The sequence below is a fragment of the Felis catus genome, chromosome C2, assembly GCF_018350175.1.
Source record: "Felis catus isolate Fca126 chromosome C2, F.catus_Fca126_mat1.0, whole genome shotgun sequence".
Lineage (NCBI taxonomy): Eukaryota > Metazoa > Chordata > Mammalia > Carnivora > Felidae > Felis > Felis catus.
In genome coordinates this window covers 72267872-72281221 of record NC_058376.1, presented here as the reverse complement: position 1 = coordinate 72281221, position 13350 = coordinate 72267872, and the positions used below count along the sequence as shown (strand labels likewise).

Here is a 13350-nt window from a genome sequence, read left to right as displayed (position 1 = left end):
GCATACATTATGATTCCATTTATAAAATGTTCCCAAATAGGCAAGCTTAAACCATACGTTGTTTGGAGATATTATGTTGTAAAACTATAATAAAAAGCAAGGGAAAAAAACTGCATAATTCAAGATGGTAGATATTGGTGGGAGGTGGAGAAAAGAGAGATTGGGTGTGGCAGATGGGGGCTTCAGAGGTACTGATAAAATTCTAGGCTGGGTTATGTAAAGTTCTAGGCTGGGGAGATAAAAATGGTGTATAATGTGATATGGTGATGTAACGATTATGGCTTTCACAGGTGTACCCACTGGTCAAACTGCACAGTTAATTTCTGTACATTTCAATCTATGTAAATTTTCATTGATTATGTATTCTTAACTCTCAAGTAAAATGTATATTATTTTTTCATTTAATATTCAGTTACCATTCAATTTACAGCTCTGTAAGGGGAGAAATATATTGGAAAAAAACACAACTCTCTCATTCTGAAAATTCTGGATTTTGCTTTGCAATAAGGGATAGCAACACACACACACATGCATACAAACACACACAAAAGTACTATCTTTGAAGTTAAAAAATATCAAGTTTAAGTATTTAGAAATGACAGGGTCTAGGGAGGAAGGGTGAGGACACATGAAAAGTAATTTACGCCAACTGTTTCTTTCCTTGAATAGTATTTATCTTCGCTTTTATACCCAACTGCACTCATACTCGAAACTTAGTGAAAACTACCAGTCATTCTACTTTGAAGTTACAACCCTATGACAAAGATGTTCTGAATATAAGCCTATCCACCATATCAGATAAATTTTAAACTTTTGCTGTCTCTTCTTTTACATAAATTCAGTCTCTATCCTGATGTACTTTGGTTGATCAAGAAAGCTAAAGGCTAAGGAACAGAAAGCTAACTTCTTTAAATGAGACAAAAGGAAAAGTTTTTCCAATTACCACTGCAAATAAGAAATTTTTCTTTGAAATACCAAATCAATTTCTTCACCTTATCATTTGATGGTTTTTACTCTTACTACTTCACCTCAGTGACCTATAAATCTGTCTAAAAAATAATAATTAAATTCCTTTCCTGTTTTTTTCAGGATAAAAAACATTAAATGATATAAAAACACTAAAATGACTTCACATTTTGATTATGACCTCTGCACTGAAAATCTATAGGAATTTTTCCAATTAACTTTCAAATCTGTTAACCTGTTAAAAAAAATAAATAACAACCCCCCCCCCAAAACATCTTTGAAATAACTCAAGTGAATGCTTTACATAAAAAATGGAGTCACAGGGGCGCCTGGGTGGCGCAGTCGGTTAAGCGTCCAACTTCAGCCAGGTCACGATCTCGCGGTCCGTGAGTTCGAGCCCCGCGTCGGGCTCTGGGCTGATGGCTCAGAGCCTGGAGCCTGTTTCCGATTCTGTGTCTCCCTCTCTCTCTGCCCCTCCCCCGTTCATGCTCTGCCTCTCTCTGTCCCAAAAATAAATAAACGTTGAAAAAAAAAAAAATTTTAAAAAAATGGAGTCACAAATCCCTATTACCATAGTCATCAATTTTAACAAGTCTCCTAAATATGTCCTGTATGTTTTCTTGATTTTAAGATGTCAATAATATGGAAACATTAATATAACAGAAAATTTAATTGTATTAGCTCCCCATCAACACAACAGTCATTTAATGATGATTATATTGGCCATTTCCATTGGTTGGCAGGAGGCTCTTCCACTAAAAGCTCCCATAGTTTCCACTGTATCATTTTTCTTGCCAGACTTAGTTCATTTTCAGCCTGAAGAATCACCTCTTCTGGTTGGCCACCCTGAAGTTGGTCTTCTAATTTCTTAACATCTGGTTACACTTTAACCATACTCAACTTCTCATTTGTAATCTGTTCTGTATACTTTCTATTGCTGCATTTTTAGGAATTTGCTCAAGAACATCAAGAATCGTTGTGTACAATATTCTTAGCCTCTTGTGTGGACTTACACAAAGCCAAAACCACAAGGCCAGTGGTCTTCTTCAGCAAACCTGCCATGGCCACGCCAACAGGCCCTGTATATTTATTATTATATATAAAGCACTACTCCTCTTCCATTTGGGTTTCCTTCACCATGTTAACTTGGCTATCTATGAGTGGAAATATATCCTTATCTACACTTATATCTATTATTAGCTATCAGAGCCATATATCCATGCTTAATGTAATTAAATAAACTAATCCCTAATTCTTACTCTAAAACCCATTACCAGTCCATAATGCCTATCTAATTCTAAAATCCAAAAAGCTCTGAAAACCACAAGTTCTTTCCTGAGGCTTGGCACCAAAACAAATTTAGTGACTTCAATTTATAGGAGACGACTATTTATAGTTTTTATTCCAGCTTGTGTGACTAGGCCAGTGGTTGTTAACTGGAGGTGATTTTGCTCCACAGAGGATATGTAGCAATGTCTGGAGACATTTTTAGTTGTCATAGCTGGGTGGGAGGTGCTACTGACATCTAGTTGGTAAAAGCTAGGAATGGCTTATAGGATGTTCTATAATGCACAAGATCAATCCCTGCATCAAAGTTATTTGGCCCCCAAATGTCAATCTTACTGAGACTGACAAACCTTGGACCAGACTCATGTTTGTAGAAGACACATTAATTTACTAATCACGGAGTGCTGCCTTGGAGGGCATTAACAGAATACAAGATTAAAAAATAGTACTAAGTATTACTACTACTGAAAAATCACAAACTCTCTCAATGAGTTCTTTCTCAAATCTCCAAATCTCATTCACGTTGGGAAGCTCATGTCTTAGCAAATGAAGGAGAGGATTAGAGAAATTCATTTGATATACCAAGTATACGAGTAAAAACTTAGTTTTATTCTTTATTATCAGAGGTTAAGAGAAACTAGCCTTTCTAATAGTGCCTATATACCACCATCAATTGTTTTCTTAGATCTGTTATTGTTCTCACCATAAAATATCAATTATTATAATTTAATTAAAAAGAGATCATAATTGAGAAAAAATATCAAAATTGGTAACATAAAATACAACTGAGACTCATGGGGCACCTGGGTGGCTTAGTTGGTTGAGCATCTGATGTCAGCTCAGGTCAGGATCTCACAGTTCATGGGTTTAAACACCATGTTGGGCTCAGAGCCTGCTTTGGATTCTCTGTTTCCCTCTCTCTCTCTGCCTAATCCCCCAACACTCTCTCTCTCTCTCAAAAATAAACATTAAAAAAAATAATAATAATAATAACCGAGACTCTTGAAGCCACAATAGCTATTTACCTTTCTCTGTGCCTGAGAATATAGAGATGATTTTATTCCTGGGCTTTTTTTCCTCTGGAACAGAGGGCAAAGGTTTCAAACTGTGATTGGCTGACAAAGGGTCTTTGCCTCCACTGCTAAAAATGGTACTGCTCATTCGCACAGGAGGTGCTGGAGGCTTGTCTTCCAGTTCTCCGTTATCAGACATGATTCGGAATTATGATGTGGCCTGAAATAGATAGGCAAAAATCATACAGTCAATAACAAAGTAAAAAATAGTACAGACAAGCAGAAACAGTAATAATTGTCCTCTTTTCAACTGTGAATTAGAAAATGTTATCCATTTAGAGAGAAGTTTGAAAAATTTATAAAATTCAATGAATAAGAGACGAAACTGGTTATTAATATAGGTAATCTCCCGTAACAAAGGTGGTAAATGGTTAGCTGAGAGAATGTTTGAAAAGCTATGTCCAGTTAAGAGGACTAGGGTAAGTTTTGGGAAAGCATGATGATAATAACGTATCAAAAGATATTCACCTAATCAGTTGATTCTAAGAGTAAATATTCCAATGAAAAGACAGACAACATGGAGTCTTAAAAAAAGAGAATTCCAAAGAGGAAGATTATGTTCTAACCAGCCAAAGGATAGGTGCCTGACAGGTCCATTTCTGTAGCAAAGATAGAATGCTTGCTATTAAATATATCAACCAACACCACTCCTAACAAAGAATCTGAGTCCATGCTTCCCTAGCCTTGTGATTACAACTTAGCCTTCATATAAACTCTCCTAAAGGATGAGAATGTGCCACTGATGTAATATATGGTTTCTTTGAAAATGTGACGTTCTAAGTACATGTGTTAGTCTCTTGCAAGCTTTGCAGACAGTTCCATAGAACTTGATCTAGTTCAAAAGTAAATCTAGATTTTGGCTCAAAACCAGAGTATGGCCAAATCTCAAGTTTCTGTCATCATGTGATGCCCTGTCCAGGCAGTCAAGTAACCCCTCTTAATCCACATGATTAATTCAGTAGAAAACGTCAACCTTGTTTATATATATAAACATTAATATCACATAAACCTTACTTACATACATATTTACATATATATTTATGTATTTTAGTCCTTTTACAAAAAGTAGATTATACACATTTAAAGTCAGCAGTAAAGGGGAGGGTATGCCTAACTTCCAGATGAGGTCTGATACAAAAGTATATATTAGGAAACAACACATCTCCTCACTAAACAAGATTTCAATTGGTAATTAGATCCTGATTTTATTATAGCTACTTATTGCATTTAAGTGAATAAAATTTTGTATATATACAATGTAAAGAATACCAACTATAGTTAAATAAAATTAAAAATGACTAAAAATTTTCTTTTATTTGAGAGAGATAGCACACACACAAGTGGAGTAGAGGGGCAGGCAGAGAGAGAGAGAGAGAGAATAGTTTAATTTTTTTAAGTTTATTTATTTTGAGAGAGAGAGCGTGAGTAGGGGAGGGGGGGCGAGAGAGAGAGAGAGAGAGAGAGAGAGAGAGAGAGAGAGAGAGAGAGAGGGAGGGAGAGGGAGAGGGAGGGAGGGAGGGAGAGGGAGAGGGAATCCCAAGCAGGCTTTGCAGAGTCAGCACAGAACGCAATGTAGGGTTCAAACTCAAGAAAGACACTGTGAGATCATGACCTGAGTGGAAATCAAGAGTCTGGACGCTTAACCAACTGAGACACCCAGGCATCCCCAAAACCACTGTGTATTTTGTCTTCCATAATGACAATTACTTTTCAGCCTACAAAAGAGGAAGAAGGAGAGACTGTAAAGGGGGAAAATAAACTTTTCTGGGGATAACTAGCTAGAGAATGGCAGGGAGAAGAGAGTAAAAAAAGATCTGTGTGTGTGAGAAAGACTTCCTGAATTGAAATTAATATTGGTGGTCAAAAGAAGAAATGGGGGTGGAATCTAAGAATGTCACGCAGATGACCTAGTCAGATGATTCTTCCAAACCAAGTGATCACAACATGTGGGGTTTGTTCTGCTTTGGAGTGAGATGCAACTAGCTGTTAAGCGTGGACTGTCAGGTGTGCATCACAAGAGAGGACTTATCTGTTGCTAGAAATGGAAGAAAGATAGGCTTAGGAACAACACTTGGAGGATTACTTGAGAACCTGATAAATCAAGACAGATGTTTATCTCTTATGTGACCATAACATCAAGGCAAAACAGAATGACTCTATAGCACTTTCATCTTAATCACCACTTAAAACAGACATGGCACATTCAGATTCTGGTTACACTGTAAATGCTTCATATTTGTGCATATTTAAAAATTAGGATAATATAACAAAATCTCAAAATACATTTGCATGCATTTAAAGAAAGAAATGTACCAAAATATTAACAGTAGTTAATTGTGCCTAACAAGTAATTTTTAGCTTGATTACAACCATCACAGCTGTGGTTAAAAAAAAAAAATCAATATAAAACAGGGCTTAATAATTATTTAGGGTGAGATGACTATCAACTGTATCCTTAAGACTGGCTCACAGACTTGGGGGGCCTGGGTGGTTCAGTCGATTAAGTAAGCGTCCGACTTCAGCTCAAGTCATGATCTCATGGTTCATGAGTTTGAGCCCCGCATCGGGCTCTGTGCTGACAGCTCAGAGCCTGGAGCCTGCTTAGCCTGGAGCCTGCTTCAGATTCTGTGTCTCCCTCTCTCTCTGTCCCACCCTTGCTTATGCTCTCTCAAAAATGAGTAAAATTAAAAAAAAAAAAAAAAAAAAACTTAAAAAAAAAAAAAAAAGACTGGTTCACAGATAGAACATGACTAGAAACTGCCAGTGCACCTTCAGCTGCATGCTGTCCAAAGTTATGATTAAAAGCATGGGTTGAGGAATCAGATTCCCTCAGTCAGAATCCTGGTTTCACCATTTATTTAAGTGTGTGACCTTGGGCAAATTAAATTACTTAACTGTAGTCAGGGATCCTTGAAGAAATGGCTGGTTCTAGGCCTGGGACAGGGGAAATAAGGATGAGCCTAGAGTATCTTATATTGTCAGAAGGTAAAGAAGTACTTAAAAAGGATAAGGACACAGGAAAGAGTTCCCAAAAGCCAATACTGGAATGAATGGAGCAGAAAAATAAAGTAGCATTATATTTAACCCAAAGTAAAAAATAAATATATACAGTTCATATCAGTACAAATGAATAAATAAAATGGTGGGGTGCCAAATCTTCCTTATAAAAGAATTCCAAATAATAATTGTAGCTACATCCCCTCCTAGGAGTTGAAACTTAACTTCCTTCCCCACTTGAATATATACTGGATCTAGTGACTCATTTCCAAGAGTATGGAAAGGGAAAAATAACTTCATGGTGGAAAAATGTGGCAAACACTGCATTAACCAAGTGATCAAGGTTAACATCTCCAGTAATAAGTTATGCTGACGTCACTCACCACCTGATTGAATGTGATGAGAAACCTACTTTACCTCTATGGTATTCTTCCTCACATTCCATAACCCCAGTCTAACTATGGGAAAAACATCAGATAAACCCAAACTGAGGGACATTCTACAAAAATTCCTGACCAATACTCCTTAAAGGGGCACCAGGGTGGCTCAGTTGGTTAAGCATCCAACTTTGGCATAGGTCACGATCTCGTGGTTTGTGGTTCCAGCCCCACATCAGGCTCTGTGGTGACAGCTTGGAACCTAGAACCTGCTTCAGATTCTCTGTGTCTCCCTCTCTCTCTGCCCCACCCCTGCTTGTACTCTGTCTCTCTCTCTCTCTCTCATTATAAACATTAAAAAAATAAAAATTAAAAAAAAACTATCAAAGACATGAAAAACAAAGAAAAACTGAGAAATTGTTCACAGAGCAGAGGAGTCTAAAGAGACATGACAATGTTATATTCTGTAACAAAAAAAGGACATTAGTGGAAAAACTGGTGGAAATACCAATAAAACCTAGAATTTAGTTAACAGTAATGTACCAATGTTGGCTTCTTTGCTTTGACAGACATTTTAGGGTTTGTGTTAACATTAGAAGACAGGTGATAGCTATACAGGAAATCTACTATCTCTGCAAATCTGAAATTATTCCACAATAAAAAGTCTATTTCAAAATGAATTATGTAATAAGTTCCTTTAAAAGTTATAGAATTATCTACAATATGACCTAGCAATTCCACTCCCAGTATATACCTAAGAGAACTGACAACATATGTCCACAAATAAGTTGCATATGAATGTTCATAGCATTATTCATAATAGCCAAAAGATTAAAAAAAAAAACACCCAAAATATCCATCAACAAATGGACAGATAGAATGTAGCATATCTATACAATGGAATATTTGGCCACGGAAAGGAGTGAAGTACTAATACCGGCTACAACGTGGCTGGACCTTTAAAACATAAGTGGAAAAAGAAAGACACAAGAAGACCACATACTGTATGATACCATTTATATGAAATGTCAAGAACATGCAAATATTTCCACAAAGACAGCAGGTGATTAGTGGTCACTAAGAGGTGAACGGAATGGGATGTGACTACTAATGGGTATGGCGTTTCTTTCTGAACGCCATTTCATGAAAATGTTCTGGAATTAGACATCAGACATTGCACAACCTTTTTAATATCTTAAAACCACTTAATTGTACAGTTTAAAATGGTAAGTTTCAGCTATGTGAATATCTCAAATTAAAAAAAAATTTTTTTTAATGATTTATTTTTGAGAGACAGAGCACGAGTGGGGGAGGAGCAGAGAGAGAGGGAGACAGAGTCCGATGTGGGGCTTGAACTCAAGAACCATGAAATCATGACCTGAGCCAAAGTCGGACGCTTAACCTACTGAGCCACCCAGGCACCCCGCTACATAAAATACTTAAAAAGTGAACTTAAAATTAAAGATACAGGGGTGCTTGGGTGGCTCAGTTAAGCCTCTGACTCTTGATTTCAGCCCAGGTCATGATCTCACGGTCATGAGATCAAGCCCATGGGGCAGGCTCCATGCTGAGCGTGGGGCCTGCTTGAGATTCCTGCCCCCCTTCCCCAGATAAAAACAAAAACAAAAACAAAAATAAAATAAGAGAGGGGCACCTGGGTGGCTCAGTCGGTTAAGCGCCGACTTCAGCTCAGGTCATGATCTCACGGTTTGTGGGTTTGAGACCCGCATTGGACTCTGTGCTGACAGCTTGGAGCCTGGAGCCTGCTTTGGATGCTGTGCCTCTCTCTCTCTCTGCCCCTCCCCAGCTCATGCTCTGTCTCTGTCTCTCAAAAATGAATAAAAGTTAAAAAAAACTTTTTAAAAAAATAAAAAATGAGATACAACAAAATTAAACATTTTATTGATTTCATGAAGTACATTTTTTAAAAATTTTATCTATCTATCTATAAGTTTACATCGAAGTTAGTTAGCGTGTAGTGCGCAATAATGATTTCAGGAGTAGATTCCAGTGATTCATCCCCTGTGTATAACAGCCAGTGCTCATCCCAACAAGTGTCCTCCTTAATGCCCCTTACCCATTTAGCCCATCCCCCCACCCACAACCCTTCCAGCAACCCTGTTTGTTCTCTATTTAAGAGTCTCCTATGTTTTGTCGCCCTCCCTGTTTTTATATTATTTTTGCTTCCCTTCCCTTATGTTCATCTGTTTTGTATCTTAAATTCCACATGAGTGAAGTCATATATTTGTCTTTCTCTAATTTCACTTAGCATAATATCCTCCAGTTCATCCTACGTAGTTGCAAACGCGAAGTACATTCTTAAGTGAAACTGGTTTTAAAGAAAAAAAAAAAAAAAAACCCCTCCAAGTGTATGGCCACTGCCTCAATTTGTGCCAAAATATAGGCTGTTTTACCTGCCAGCACTGCAAGTGTCAACAGTATGAAAGGCAAAGAGTATCTTAGTATTATTATGAAAATAGGTTTTGACTTCATAAACCCCAGTGGTACCACACACCACACTGAGAACTGCTGCTTTAAAGTATATCCCAGCTCTACACTTCACCCTCATACGCCAATTATTGTTTTACTGAGGTGGCAAAAGACACATATTTATTCATTCTTTCAAATCCTTTCCATATACAGTACTTTGTTCACCCAAAAACTTTTCTTTACTGCTCTATTTTAATATACTGCACAGTAGCTTTTTAATTTGCTGCATACATTCAGTCCAATAGAACTAAAGAGGAGCTAATAGATTATTTGTTTCACAACATTCTTCTTGGTGATTATACATTACAGGTAACGTTGAATTAGCTATCTCAAGGAAATCCCAATTAACATGATGTTATTACCTTACAGGCAACACATGTCTAAATAACCCCCCAAATTTAACATTAAACGTATGGGTCACAGATATCCTTAATGAAATTACTCAAGATGACAAATATGACAGCAACAATTCTAAGTAATATGCCTCATAAGTGATTAGATCTTAGTAAATACAAGCATGACAATCCTTGATACTATGACATCAGCTTAGCTGAGGACTTCATCACTTCATCTCAAGATTTCTCTAACCAGTATCTATGTCTTCAACTGCTGCTCAGAGGAAGAGGTTAGAAGCTTTAACCAGCTTCCTAAAGAGTTTCCATGCATTCAGGTTTTACTTAGAGCTACGCATAAGCAACAGACTGAGGACTAAACTCTGATATTTAGGGACATTTACTACTGAATTGATCTGGTATCATGAATGCACCACATAAATCATATGCCTCATTTTACCCAAATACACCAAAGAATTTTCTGGCCTAACTCATCTTTGTGTATAAATTTCTCCATTCTTAAACTTTCTTCAGTATTTTCTGTATCTAACCAAATCTTTCAATGTTCAGCAAGAATTATTTCCTATGTAAGATCATTCCTGTCTATCCTTGTTCAAAATGATCCTTCAAATCCTCTGAACAAGACTGACCCCCGCCCCCCACCTCCACACAGGCCCCTCACATCCTCTGAATACAAGTTACACAGGAAAACTAATTCAGAGAGTAATAAAGCTGGATTAGAATTTACCTGGTCCATCTTTCTTTCTTTTTTTTTTTTTTTTAACGTTTATTGATTTTTGAGACAGAGAGAGACAGAGCATGAATGGGGGGAGAGCCAGAGAGAGAGGGAGACACACAATCCGAAGCAGGCTCCAGGCTCTGAGCTGTCAGCACAGAGCCTGATGCGGGGCTCGAACTCACAGAGTGCGAGATCATGACCTGAGCCGAAGTTGGACGCTTAACGGACTGAGCCACCCAGGCGCCCCTCTTTCTTATTTCGTATGCGAAGGACCAACACCCCCCAAAATAAGTAGGCTGAATTTAATTACTAACAAACTAAGACCAGAATTCAAGGTCAGTAACAACTCAATTTCATGTTGTTGTTTTTTTCTTAATCATGTTAATATACTGGATCACTCTCGGGTATCTGGCTGGCTAAGTCAGTGGAGCATAGGACTTTTGATCTCCAGGTTGCAAATTTGAGCCCCACGTTGGGTGTAAAGATTTTTTTTAAGACTGTATGATTTTTTTATGTCATCTCTACACCCAACGTGGGGCTTGAACTCACAATCACGAAATCAAGAGTCACAAGTTCCACCAAGTCAGCCAAGCACCCCTAGAGATTACTTAAAAACAAAACCTTTAAAGGACTCTGGCAATGAGTTACAACTGTGCATCCTTAATTATTCTTTTAGGTATCTTTCCTGCTCAAGACTTCAAGCAATTGAAAGGCACCACCACCACTATTATTATTATATATTATACTGTCTCCTTTAATGTTTAACACAGATCCTTGCATGTATTAAGGCATTAATGTTTAACACAGATCCTTGCATGTATTAAGACAGTAATAGTTACTGATTTAAGGTACTATATACTCTGTCACCAGAGGAAATATTCTTCCCAAATTTATTAGTTCTCTATCAAAAAGCATTTCACTACACAACATATAAACTACCCTATATTAACAAAAATATCTTTGGAAAGATTTACACTTTTCCTCTAATAGCTAATTCATGGCGTTAGTCTTTAATCCTTTTCCATAAAACAATGTTATTTTTTTCTGTGTGTTGCTTCTACTGATGGTGTCAAATGCCTAAAAAGTGCTAAGTGACGATGTGATAAGGTTCTTTACATCTTATATTTTAGCCAGAAACAATATAAGAACAATTCATGATAAAATTCTGATTTACCAGTGTTTTGCTCCATCATTACCCAAAAATGTTTTCTTAAAAAAAAAAATGATAATAATGCCTCTCTCTAAATCTGTTCACTTTTTGCTACTTTTCAGTGAAAAACAAGTAGGCGAAACAAAAAGCCCCAAAACACACTGTACTCTTCTAACAGGCCCATTGTTTAATTGTGACACGACTCAAAAACAAACAATTCCTCAATTGTCTACTGAAGGAGACCAGGGGAAGCTAAATATACGACAGAAATGAAAAAAAGGAGTGGTGTCTGGAACTAGTCTTAACTAGTAAAAATCGTTACATTTTTTATAAATCTAACTTGGATCAACTATGGTACTTAATGTACAAACCATACACTACTAAAAAATGATTTGAAAAGCACAACTTGCTTTATATTTTTTACTTACATTTTATATAAATAACAAATGAATCTTAAGTTTTCAGTACCTTAAAAATGAAATCTAACACTATTTGATAGACTTCTAGCAATCTCTCAATAAGCTATAAGAGCTCCCAAAACACTGGCCTCTCCTCCCTTCCCACCTCACAAAAGCTTCAAAAGCTTTTGAGAGAGAAAGTGTCGATTAAAAAATATCACTAATCACCTCAAATGTACAACACACGCTATGGAAGGCAAGTTCACAAATTAAAAGGAAAGGAGTGTTTTTATTTGGTGGCAATGGCCATAACATAAGGTCTGTTAGTAGCAAAGCCAGAAAGGAAAAGGAAAGTGGGGAAGAGATACAGAAGACAACTGGGGCACTGGAAAAGAATAAAGTAGTGTAAAGAAACTCTGATTCAAACTCAAATAAATGAAGGAGTGGATAATATATCAAATCTATAAAAATGTAAGGATAGGCTAGTTAAGATGAAAAGGATGTTTCCATAGAGCCCAAAGCAAAGTGAAACCAAGAACAAAGAGTAAGCAAGTTACCAATCCATTTATTCTTGAAGGATTTTTGACTAACCCTTGGAGACCTTAAATTTCCACTTTGATGGCTGTCACAGGGGACAGGTGATAAAGCCAAGTCTGCCTGAATTGAAAAATCTAATAGAAGCCCCTTCCACACAAGACCAGGACCTAAAAAGTATCATCTGTTCAAGAGTAAATCAGGAATGAATCCCTCTGGGCCAAACGGAACAAGAAAACCTTCAGTATTTTGAGTCCAGTGATACTGTGGAGTGGGGGCTGAGGGTGAGGTTCTCTGAGGAATCCTAACAACAAAATGTACGTTTTTTGGTATGAATTCATCCCACCTCTGAGGTCCCCCAAATTCCCAAATAGGTTAATTAAATATGGTCATGCTAGTGAATGGTAAAATCAAATGACAAGAACTTTAGATCTTTTTGGGTACTACTCAGATCTCAAATAATACCCAAAGATAAAATTCTAAGGAAAAGGAACATCTCATAGTGAAAATTCAGAAAACGAAACAAAGCACCATGACAGAACTAGCCAAAATGGACTGGTGAAATAGATGTAGAATGATTTGACACAGAATATGTATCAGAAGTTTGAAAAAAAGCAAATATGAAAAACCACCATACAAAACTTTTGGAAAGGGGCACCTGAATGATTCAGTCAGTTAAGTGTCCAACTTTGCCTCAGGCCATGAACTCATGATTTGGGAGTTCGAGTCCTTCAACAGGCACTGTCGGTGCAGAGCCTGCTTGGGATTCTCTCTTTTTCCCCCCTCTCTCTCTCTGCCCCTCCCCGCTCACCCCCCCCCCCATTCTGTTTCTCTCAATCTCAAATTTAAAAACTTAAAAAAAAAACATAATACCTGAATATTTGAATTTGACATTTGAAGTAAAAAGGAGTGCAGACTTAGTGGAAGGAAGAATTAGTGAACTGGGTGAGGTAGGTCTCTTTAGAAAGTAACTAGAATGCTGCATAGACACAAAGAGAAAATATGAA

General features: G+C 37.1%; 1 protein-coding gene and 1 pseudogene across 1 annotated transcript in view; both read right to left on the bottom strand.

Annotated features, from left to right (window-relative positions):
- PAK2 (p21 (RAC1) activated kinase 2) overlaps positions 1-13350 on the bottom strand; it is a 90874-nt gene that overhangs the window by 46777 nt on the left and 30747 nt on the right. The window contains exon 2 of the mRNA XM_003991756.6: positions 3279-3486. Coding sequence (XP_003991805.2) covers positions 3279-3465 — 187 coding nt within the window. The 5' untranslated portion in view covers positions 3466-3486. The remainder of the gene's footprint in view (positions 1-3278; positions 3487-13350) is intronic.
- LOC109503495 lies at positions 1409-3271 on the bottom strand (annotated as a pseudogene).